Source organism: Mustela erminea, chromosome 6, assembly GCF_009829155.1.
Source record: "Mustela erminea isolate mMusErm1 chromosome 6, mMusErm1.Pri, whole genome shotgun sequence".
Taxonomy (NCBI): Eukaryota; Metazoa; Chordata; class Mammalia; order Carnivora; family Mustelidae; genus Mustela; species Mustela erminea.
The window spans coordinates 37,480,068-37,492,220 of NC_045619.1; the positions used below are offsets into that span (position 1 = coordinate 37,480,068).

The window sequence follows — 12,153 nt, forward strand, 5'->3', positions numbered from 1 at the left end:
ACCCAACATGGGAGCTTCCAAATACATGTTAATAACAAACATAAAGGAACTAACTGATAGTAATACAATCATAGTAGAAGACTTTAACTTACATCAATGGATGGATCATCCAAACAGAAAATCAAGAAGAAAACAGTGGCTTTGAATGACACACTGGATCAGATGGACTTAACAGATATATTTGGAACATTCCATCTTAAAAGAGCAGAATACACATTCTTTTCAAGTGCACATGGAACATTCTCCAGAATAGATCACATACTAGACCACAAAACAAGTCAACAAATTAAAAAAGACTGAAGTCATACCATGCATCTTTTCTGACCACAATACTGTACAACCAGAAGTCAACCACAAGAAAAATCTGGAGAGAGCACAAATATGTGACAGTTAAATAACATGCTACTAAATTAAAAATGAGTTATGCCTCCATCAGAAAGGACGAATACCCAACTTTTGTATCAGCATGGATGGGACTGGAAGAGATTATCCTGAGTGAACTAAGTCAAGCAGAGAGAGTCAAGTATCATATGGTTTCACTTACTTGTGGAGCATAACAAATAACACAGAGGACATTGGGTGAAGGAAAGGGGAAGTGAGTTGGGGGAAATCGGAGCGGGAGATGAACTGTGAAAGACTGTGGACTTTGAAAAACAAACTGAGGGTTTTGGAGGGGAGGTTGGTGGGGGGTTGGGAGAACCTGGTGGTGGGTATTAAGGAGGTCATGTATTGCATGGAGCACTGGGTGTGATGCATAAACAATGAATCTTTGAACACTGAAAAAATAAAATTAAATTTATAAAAAGAAAAAATAAAAATAGAGAAAAATGGTATCACCAAAAAAGAAGAAGAAGAAGGAGGAGGAGGAGGAGAAGAATCAATGGGGAAATCAAAGAAGAAATAAAAAATTAAATGGAAACAAATCAAAATGAAAAATGCAGTGGTCCAAAGTCTTTGGGATACAGCAAAAGTGGTTCTAAGAGGAAAGTTTATAGCAATGCAAGATAGAAGCAAGAAAAATCTCAAATAAACAATCTAACTTTACACCTAAAGGAGCTAGAAAAATAACAAACAAAATACAAAACCAGCAGAAGGAAGGAAATAATAAAGGTTAGAGCAGAAATAAATGATAAGAAACTAAAAATAAATGAACAAACAAAAACCAGTAGAAGAGATAAATGCAACTAAGAGTTGGTTCTTTTCAAAGGTCAATAAAATTGATAAACGTCCAGCCGGGCTCATAAAATAAAGACCCAAATAAAATCACAGATGAAAGAGAAGAAATAATAAGCAACACCACAGAAATACAATTTTAAGGGCGCCTGGGTGGCTAAGTGGGTTAAGCCGCTGCTTTCGGCTCAGGTCATGATCTCAGGGTCCTGGATCGAGTCCCGCATCGGGCTCTCTGCTCAGCAGGGAGTCTGCTTCCCCCTCCCCCTCTCCTGCCTCTCTGTCTACTTGTGATCTCTCTCTGTCAAATAATTAAATCTTAAAAAAAAAAATACAATTTTAAGAGAATATTGTGAAAAATTATATGCCAACAAATTGGACAAACTTGAAGAAATGGATAAATTCCCAGAAATGTATAACCTAAAACTGAAGCAGTAAGAAATAGAAAATTTGAACAGACCAGTTATCAGCAATGAAATTGAATCAGTTATCAAAAACTCCCAACAAACAAAAGATCAGGACCAGATGACTTCACAGGCAAATTCTACCAAACATTTGAAAAAGAGGTAATATCAATTCTTCTCAAACCATTCCAAAAAATACAAACTAAACTTCCAAATCCATTCTATGAGGCCAGTATCACCCTGATTCCAAAACCAGATAAATACATTACCAAAAAAAAAAAAAAAAAAAGAGAACTGTAGGCCAATATCTCTGATGAACATAGATGCAAAAATTCTCAACAAAATATTAACAAACCAAATCCAACAATACATTAAAAACTATGATCAAGAGGGATTTAGCCCCAGAATGCAAGGGTAATCAAATATTCACAAATCAATGTGATACAGCACATCAATAAGAAAAGGGTTGAAAAACACATGATCATTTCAACAGATGAAGAGAAAGCATTTGGCAAAGTACAATACCCATTCATGATAAAAACCTTCAACAAAGTAGATTTGGAGAGAAAATATCTCAACATAATAATTAAGGCTTTACATGAAAAACCCATAGGAAGTATCATACTCAGTGATGGAAAACAGTTTTTTTCTTAAGGTCAGGAACAAAACAAGAATGTCCATTCTCACCACTGTTATTCAACGTACTACTAGAAGTCTAGCCATAGCAATTAGATAACAAAAAGAAGGAAAAAATGTCTAAATTGGTAAGGAAGAACTAAAACTTCTACTAATTACAGATGACATGATATTGCTTATAGATAATCCTAAAGACTCCACCAAAAAACTACTAGAACTGATAAATGAACTCATTAAGGTGGCAGGGTACAAAATCAATGTATGGAAATCTGTTGCATTCCTATACACTAAAAATGAAGCAGTAGAAAGAGAAATGAAGAAAATAATCCCATTTACAATTGCACTTTTAAAAAATAATAGAATATGTAGGGATAACTTAACTAGGGAATTGAAAGACCTCTACTCCAAAAACTATTAAACACTGATGAGAGAAATTAAAAACAACACAAAGAAATGCAAAGATATTCCATGTTCATGGATTAGAGCAAATATTGTTAAAATGTCTGTACTACCCAAAGTAATCTACAAATTTAAAGCAATCCCTATCAAAATAACAACAATATTTTTCACCAACTAGAACAAACAATCCTAAAATTTGTGTGGAACCACAATAGATCCTGAGTAGCCAAAGCAATCTTGAAAAAGAAAATCAAAACTGGATGTATCACAACTCCAAACTTCAAGTTATATTACAAAGCTTTAGTAATCAAAACAGTATGGTACTGGCATAAAAACAGACACATTGCTCAGTAGAACAGACCAGAAATCACAGAAATAAACTCAAAAGTATATGGTCAGTTAATCTTTGACAGAGGAAGAAAGAATATGCAATGGGGAAAAGACCAGTATCTTCAACAAATACTGTTGAGAAAACTGGACAGCCATGTGCAACTGGAACCAGTTTCATTCTTTCTTCCACCATACACAAAAATAAATTCAGGGGCACCTGAGTGGCTCAGTGGGTTAAAGCCTCTGTCTTCAGCTCAGGTTCTGATCTCAGGGTCCTGGGATCGAGCCCTACATTAGGATCTCTGCTCAGCAGGGAGCCTGCTTCTCCATCTCTCTCTTTGCCTGCTTGTGATCTCTCTCTGTCAAATAAATAAATAAAATCTTTTTAAAAAATAAATTCAAAATGGATTAAAGATCTAAATGTGAAATCTGAAACCCTAAAAATGCTAAAGGAGAGCATAGGCAGTAATTTCTGACATCAGCCATAGCAACATTTTCTAGATATGTCTCCTGAGGCAAGGGAAGCAAAGCCAAAAATGAACTATTGGGACTACATCAAAATAAAAAGCTTTTGCACAGTGAAGGAGACAATGAACAAAGCTAAAAGACAACCTACAGAATGGGAGAAGATATTTGTAAATGACATATCCAATAAAGGGTTATATCCAAAATATATTTTAAAAAATCGTATAACTCAACACCCCAAAAATAAATAATACAATTAAAAATGGGTAGAAATGAAAAGAAATTTTTTCCAAAAAGACACAGATAGTCAGCAGACACATGAAAAGATGCTCAACATCACTAATTGTCAGGGAAATGCAAATAAAAAGTACAATGAGATATTACCTCATACCTGTCAGAATAGCTAAAACCAAAAACATAAGAAACAGCAAGTGTTGCTGGTGGAGATGTGGAGAAAGGAGAATCCTCTTAAATTGTTGATGGATGATGCAAACTGTTACAACCACTCCAGAAAACAGTGTAGAGATTCCTCAAAAAGTTAAAAAGAGAACTATCTGAGATGTCTGTGTAGCTCAGTCAACCAGTTAAGTGGCTGCCTTCGGCTCTGGTCATGATCCCAGCGTCCTGGGATCGAGTCCCACTTGGGGCTCCTTGCTCATCATGGAGCCTGCTTCTTCCTCTGCCTGCTGCTGCCTCTGCTTGTGTGTGCGCACTCTCTCTCTCTCTCACACGCACACAAATAAAATCTTCAAAAAAATAAAAGACCACAACTACCCTAAGAGCCAGTAATCACACTACTAGGTATTTCCTCAAAAAATACCAAAACACTCATTCAAAGGGATACGTGCAATCCTATGTTTATTGCAGCATTATTTACCCTAACCAGACTATAGAATCAGACTAAGAGTCCATTGATAGATAAACAGTAAAGAAGTGGTATATACATACAATGGAGAATTATTCAGCCTTAAAACAGAATGAAATCTTGGGGCACCTGAGTGACTAAGTTGGCTAAATATCTGACTCTTGATTTTGGCTCAGTCATGATCTCAGGGTCATGAGATTGAGCCCTGCCTCAGGCTCTACATGGAGCCTGCTTAAGATTCTCTTGCTGGAGGAGAGGTGGGTGGGGGAATGGAGTAACTGGGTGACGGGCATTAAGGAGGGCACTTGACCTAATGAGCACTGGGTGTTATATGCAACTACTGAATCACTAAATTATACATCAGAAACTAATAATACAGTGTATGTTAATTAAATCGAATTTAAATTAAAAAATTTTACCAAAAAAATTCACATGTTGCAGGTGTACAACATAACCAAAAAAATCCCGCTCTCCCTCTGCCCCTCACCTCCCCTCACTCATGGGTGTGCATCTGTGTGTGCTCTCTTTCTCTCTCAAAAAACAAAACAAAACAGAACGAACTGAAATCTTGCCATTTGCAACAACATGGATGGAGCTAGAGAGCATAATGCTAAGTGAAGTAATTCACAGAAAGCCAAATACCATACGACTTCACCAATATGTGGAATTTAAGAAACAAAACAAACGAGCGAAGGGGAAAAAGGGAGGCAAACCAAGAAACAGACTCTTAACTGTGGGGAACAAACTGACGGTCACCAGAGGGGAGAGGGTGGGAGAATGGGTGAAACAGGTGACGGGGATTAAGGAGCTCCTGTACCCTGATGAGCACTGAGTGTGTATGGAAGTGTTGAATCACTCTATTGTACACCTGAAACTGATAAAACACTATGTTAACTATACTGAAATTAAAATTTAAAAACTTGTTATAAAAAAGAAATAAGCATCTTCATAAAAACAGTGGCAGCATCTTCGTTAAAAACTGCTAACGCTAGAATTTATTTCTGGTTAAGATGTTTCTTCTTCCGCAAACTATTGTTAACCATTAAAAAAAAATTCCTCTTTTCTGGTTCCCTTAGTTTACTAATTCTCCCTTAAAGGAAGGGATTAAATTACTTCATTTGCCACTGCCTCATTTGTTATTTAATCTGTGCATCTGTAGTTAGCTACTATTTTGAGAGCCTTACTTTTGTGGTCTTATGTATTATTCCATCCTTTTTAATGATTTATGTGGGACTCTCTCCCTAACGCATTAGGACGTTTCAAAGGGAATCTTTTCTCTTCCTTCCTCCCTTCCTCCCTCCCTTTCTCTCTCTCTCTTTCTTTCTTTCTTCTTTCTCTGCATTAGGATTCTAAAGATCAGTGGATTATGATTTTTCTAAATAAACTGAACATATCGGTAGCATTTGATTTCCTGTTCAATTAAACTTCATTCTACCTATTACTCGGTTTATTTCTCTAGGTTTGACTTTCCTTTACAATTAATACAATGTCTAGTGTTCATAACTACAGTTTATTTGTAGAAAAAAACAATTTTTCTGAAGGAGTCATTTCCCACTAAGCATTTTAAAGTACAAAATTTCTTTTTGTTGTTGTTGTTTTTCTAAGAGGAGACATTTTTTTCCATTGGAATGTGTTTAAAGCGTTAATAATGTTGTGTTCTATTACTTGACTAAGCCTTTCTTTGGGATTCTGATCTCTGGGTGAACTTAAAGTGTACCCATGAAAATAAAGTTCAAAGTAAGAGAATTCTTATTCTTTTTAAAAAATATTTTATTCATTTATTTGAGAAAGAGAGAGAGAGCACACAAGAAGAGAGCAGGAGCAAGGGCAGAAGGAGAGGGACAAGCAGACTCCCCACTGAGCAGGAAGCCGGTCATGGGGCTGGATCCCAGGACCCTGGGATCATGCCCTGAGCTGAAGGCAGACGCTTAACTGACTGAACCACCCAGGCACCACAGAATTCATATTCTTTGTGGAACTGAAAAATTATAACTAAGTAAATGTGTCTCAGTCTTCGTTTGCTTAAATTTTGGAAGCAGTTTTAAGTTCACGCAAAGTTGAAGGTTCACGCAAAGTATAGAGTGTTCCCGAATATCCTCTGGCCTCCCACATGCGTGGCCTCCCACATCATCAACACCCTTCACCACAGCAGTATATTAAAGTTGATGCACCTATACTGAAACATACTAATCACCCAAATTCCATTGTTTACGTTTTAATTTACTTTTGATGTTGTGCATTCTGGGTTTGGAAAATGTCTGACAAGTATCCATCATTATGGTATCATACAGAGCATTTTTCACTGCCATAAAAATCCTCCCTGCTCTGCCTATTCAATCCTTTCCCCCTGCTGACCTCTGACAACCATTGCTCTTTTCCTGTCCCTGTAGTTTTGCCTTTTCCTAGAGTGTCATATAGTTAGAATCACACAATACGTAGCCTGTTTAGATTGGCTTCTTTTGCTTAGTTATATGCACTTAATGTTCTTCCATCTCTTTTCAAGGCTTGGTAGTTCATTTCTTTTCAGCCCTGAGTACTATTCCATTGTCCGGATATACCACAGATTATCCCTTTACCAACTAAAAGAGATCTTGGTTGCTTTTAAGGTTTGTCAATTATGTATAAAGTTGCTATAAACATCTGTATGCAGGTTTTTGTGTAGACTTAAGTTTTCAACTCCTTTAGGTAAATACCAAGGAACACAATTACCGAATGATATGGTAAGAGTATGTTTAGTTTTGGAAAAAAAAAAAAACAAAACAAATAACTGGTTTCCAAAGTAAATATGCAAAAAAAAAACCTTTGCAGTTATCATAACCTTGGATTTAAGGACTATGTATCAGATCCCAATAAGCCATTTGTAATTAATAGGAAAATATCTCGGGAGAGGTTGTTGATCACCATTTTAAAATCAACTGCTGCTACACAGTTTCATTGTAACAATATACAAAATATGTATAGATTCGACTTAAATAGGATATTTATGTAACCCAGCTAAATAAAGCTCTTTGTTCTTTGCATGTCTCTAATAGCTAATTTGTACATATTCATGAAGCTTCTCCTTAAAGAAAAAACGGGTAATAGTGCTTTGTCTTCTCAAAAACATTTATAGCAACAGTTGAAACAATTTCTTTTATTCTGTATGTACATATCTATCTACCTGTGGTTAGATCATCTCCATATTATTACATTGCCTGGTGCTTTTTTGAAGTTGACTTGGCTAAGTAAGTATTCTTAAAAAAATGTCTCGGGGTTTTATTTGACCAAATGATAATTCTGAATGACCATTCGTTGAAGATTCCATCAGTTATACTTTTTCATCAGGTGGGAGGTCAAGTTCAGTATCTTTGTTAGGATCTGAGTTCCTAAAAGTCTCATTTATTGGCACCTCAGTCCAAATGTAAGATTAGGATGAGTGGCAGGAAAAAAAAAAAAAAAGGATTAGTAGCAGAAATTATCTAGGCAAGCAAGGTTTTAAAAGGTTTAGCAGCTGGAAAAAAAAGTTTTAGCAGGTGGTAGTATAGAAAGAGGGTTAGACTGAAAGAGGGGAGGAGTTATATATCACTTGAAAAGAAGGATTTTCTGAATTTCAGCCAGAAAGCCTCTAGAATTTATTGAAAGTTATATCTTTGCCTTAGAGAAAAGAAAACGTTAGATTTGGTATAAAATATTCACAGAGCTCTTTATTTATTTATTCATTTATTTACATGAATTCCACCTACCATCTTAGCACCGTATCATGGATCCAAATTAAACTGTATCTTCCAGGCTAATTCAGGAAGAAAAAGAATCTACGGAGTTACGTGCTGAAGAAATTGAGAACCGAGTGGCTAGTGTGAGCCTGGAAGGCCTGAATTTAGCAAGAGTCCACCCAGGAACCTCCATCACTGCCTCGGTTACAGCTTCTTCGCTGGCCAGTTCATCTCCCCCGAGTGGACACTCAACGCCAAAGCTCACCCCTCGGAGTCCTGCCAGGGAAATGGATCGGATGGGAGTCATGACACTGGTATGATGATATGCACGAGAACACCTGCCCCCGTTAGGATGAATGGTGCATGAGCTGATACTTACTGGGTGTTTATTCTAAGGACCTTCTGTGTTTTTTGTTGTTTTTCTTTTCTTTTTTTTTTTTTCACAACATCCCTATGTGGTAGATGCAACTGTTTATCCCATTATGAGACAAACAAATGTAGCCTACAAAGGTGTAATTTTCTAAGGTCACGTAGTCTAAATATCCCAGCAGCTATCTGAATGACTTAAACCATTAAGTAAATTTTCATGGGATCTTGATCAAGTAAATTGGGACTGGGTATTTTATTTTTAAGGCAATAAATCACAAAAAAACACCCTCATTATTATAATTGCTTCAATAGAACAACATAGAATGTTAACATTTTAGAATATAGGTAATATAATTTTAATAAGAAGAGCCATTGGAAAAAAATAGGGACAATTTCCCAATATTTTTTAGAATTTCATGTCAACATTTTTACCCTTTTTTACTCTTTCTTTATTTCATTTTTTTTTTTAATATTTGGGATTAATAGTTGGAAACCTAAATTAAGAGGTACACTGAACATAATTGAGAGGAAAATCAAAGTGCCCTTTGCTAAAAATAATACAGAGAAAAGTATGGAAGGAATGACAGGAATGACTACTGAATGCTATGATGGTTAGTCACTTAGTTCTCATGATAATGTCTGCAAGACTGAGGGTATCACCTCAAGAGAGAGCAGAGGTAACTGGGGTTTGAGAGCATGAGTAAATTGCTTATGCTCACCACAGTAAGTGGAGCTGGATTTTTCTTCAGATTTCCTGACACAAAAGCTTATGCTCTTCTGTCCCTGTGTGTGTGTGTGTGTGTGTGTGATAACCTGGGAATATGTTTAAATGACAATAATGAAGATTTAAATATTCCAAAACATTTTTGGAGGTAAAATTCTGTTTTTGTAATGAATAGTAAAACTTCGCTGCTAAAACAATAAAATTCTAATTAAAGATGAGTTTGGAGATAGAAATTAATTTAAAACAAATAGGTGAAATAAGTTTTATACAGTATAAAACTAGCACAAATATAACAAATGGAGGAGAAATTAATGATACTACGGAAGAATATGAGGTGTATACAGAGTTTCTAAATACAGTCAGAAGGCTGTGAAGCTACTATACATGGTGTCACAATGTCTATATCTGTGTGTGTATGTAAGTATATGAAATATCTGAAAAACATTTTAATTCATTTTCTAAATGATATCTTTACATAAATATGTTGCAGTGATATGTACTGTAGCTAATAAATTGTAAAAATTATTTCCATTGGAATTGATTTATATTAATGCACATATATGCACATATTTATTATAAAGAACTCATATATCTCTATATATAGAAATTGCTGTCACCTCTGAGGAGAAAGTACCTTACAAGTTTTTTATATTTTATTTTTACAAATTTGTTATGTATGTAAGTTAAATATCTTTTTCTTTAATGTTACAGTTAAGAATTGAAACAAAAAAACTATTCTTATGGTATGACAGCGTTTTTCATGTTCATACTCTTTATGATTATGGACTTCCATATGATAAAGGTCAACATAAAAGAAAAATGGCAAAATTTAAAAAAAAAAAGGAAATTTTTACTTTCTTAAGCTACTGAGTCCTCTAGTCTGTGCTCATTTCCAGACTTGATATTAAAAAATAGGAGCACCTGGGTGGCTTAGGTAAGTGGCTGCCTTTGGCTCAGATCTTGAGCTCAGGTCTTGTCCTGGGATCTAGACCCTAGCCAGGCTCTCTCTTCAGCAGGGAGTCTGCTTCTCCCTCTGCTGTTCCCCATCACCACCTGCCCCCTGGCCCTGGCTCATGCTCGTGCTCTCACTCTCAAATAAATAATTAAATAAAATCTTAAAAAAGTAATTTTAAAATAGACATTATAAAAAATATCCAATCAGGGCAAAGGACAGCTAATCAGAACTGACCCCACCTCGACACAGCACAAACTTTTAGTCAATGTACTGAGATATACCCAGTATATGCAGCTACGCTGTGATCTGCTTATTTTCGAAATCTAGGAACCATCAATCTGATTTTATTAACTAGACAGGATATTGTCTCTGGCTTAGTTTCTGTTTATATTTGCTACATATATTGATGACTGTTTATTATCAAAGCTATAGTAAGAGTGCTATGCCCACAGAGCATAATTTAATCAGTATTCAAGGCAAGGAAGCTTCCGTTATTTCTGTTCTGCTATTCTTTTTTATATTTTTGCAATATAGTGTTTTGCTCTTTTAAGTAGTTCCATAAACATTAGCATCATAATCTTTGATAGTGTTATTATTTTATACTAATAAAATGTGTATAAACACATTTAGACATAATGTTTGTGTCTATATGAAAAAGATGCCAGTTTTCATGCATTTTCTTGAGCAGTTAGTCATAAATAAATCAATGGTAAATGAACATTATTACACTATAATTACCATACTTAAAAATCTTTGAAGCTTTTCTTGAGGGTAAAAATGTAATTAAAATTTTCCGTATCTGACTCAGAAAAAAGAAATGAAACCTGGGAAGTCCTTATCTCCTAATAGCACTTTGTCATTAAATTCATCACTGTTACAGTGAAAGACAAGTAGATTTTCTTTTACCTGTAGAAAATATTGGGGGAGGAGAAATAATCTTGTTGGATATAATCCATGTTTGAATAGTCAGAGGAAAATGAAAAATTTTAGGGACAGAAAAACAGAGATGGAAAAGATTATTATATTCATTTGTATTGTGTATGTTTATATGTTTTATAAACATTACTTGTCCTCATTATAAAATGTGCTTTTATTTACTTTTACCTCACCACAAATCTATAAGCATAAAGAACATTCTACCAATATCTAGTTAGAATATTGAAAGAAAAATATATAAATGTAAATGTAACTAAAATGGAATAAAATTGTTTTACTCACACAAGAAAAATTAATGAAGATATTAAGGGAATATAGGTTCATTGGAAATTAGAAAGAATTCACTTTTCAAAAAGTTATTTAAAAGCACATCAACAAGAAAACAGCAGTCATAGAAACATGTTACACTGAGGTCAGAGCTTTTGGCATTTGGGAATGAGAGATTTGTTGGGATGCCAGGAAGTTTGAGATACCTCAGGAATAGCATCCCAGCCCGAGGGAGGACCAAGGCTCTGCATAGATAGGACAAAAAGGAATATTTATACGCTCCATATCTATGATCTTCTTCATTCCCATTTATGTTTTCTTGGGAGGGTATAGTACCATATTTATTTCTGGCTAGATCACTCCATATGTACTTCCCATTCCCTAGGGTTCCATGTCTCAGATCTCATACACGTATGTTTGACCCCATCCTGTGGACATACTGTCCACCCATTCCATCTAAGAAGTTTCCTCTCTGAAGTCCCTCTCAGGAGAAGTCTTTCTGTAATGGTTTAAGACATTTATTTAGAAAACAATGGAATGAAAAAACAAGACAGTCAAGTTATAGAATACTATTTAAACATGTAACCTGATCAAATAGTACTCACTAATTAGTTCTGTTTTATGTTGCTTTTATTACTGCCAATCTCAGCCAAGTGATCTAAGGAAACATCGGAGAAAGGTACTGTAAATATCTTTTATATGATTTCTAGCTGAATGTTGCTTTTCTATGAAAGCTTTAAAATTATATTCCCATTAGTTGAACCATTTTATAAATATAAAAAGAAATACTGAGTTTAAGTGTTATCCAATTGTGTAAATATGATTATAAGAGCAAATGCCTCAAAATAAAATTGTTTATGCTGTATAGGGTAATGATTAGATTATGTGGTCTAAATATACTAGAATTAGATTGTTTATTGTCAGTGCTAGAACAATGTGCT

At 35.0% G+C, this 12,153-nt stretch overlaps 1 protein-coding gene across 15 annotated transcripts in view; it reads left to right on the forward strand.

The window, feature by feature from the left end:
* Nucleotides 1-12,153, forward strand: part of PPFIA2 (PTPRF interacting protein alpha 2) — a 482,999-nt gene that overhangs the window by 395,395 nt on the left and 75,451 nt on the right. For all 15 annotated transcript variants that reach the window (XM_032346888.1, XM_032346893.1, XM_032346892.1 and 12 more), the window contains 2 exons: nucleotides 8,038-8,275; nucleotides 11,862-11,891. In XM_032346888.1, coding sequence (XP_032202779.1) covers nucleotides 8,038-8,275; nucleotides 11,862-11,891 — 268 coding nt within the window. The remainder of the gene's footprint in view (nucleotides 1-8,037; nucleotides 8,276-11,861; nucleotides 11,892-12,153) is intronic.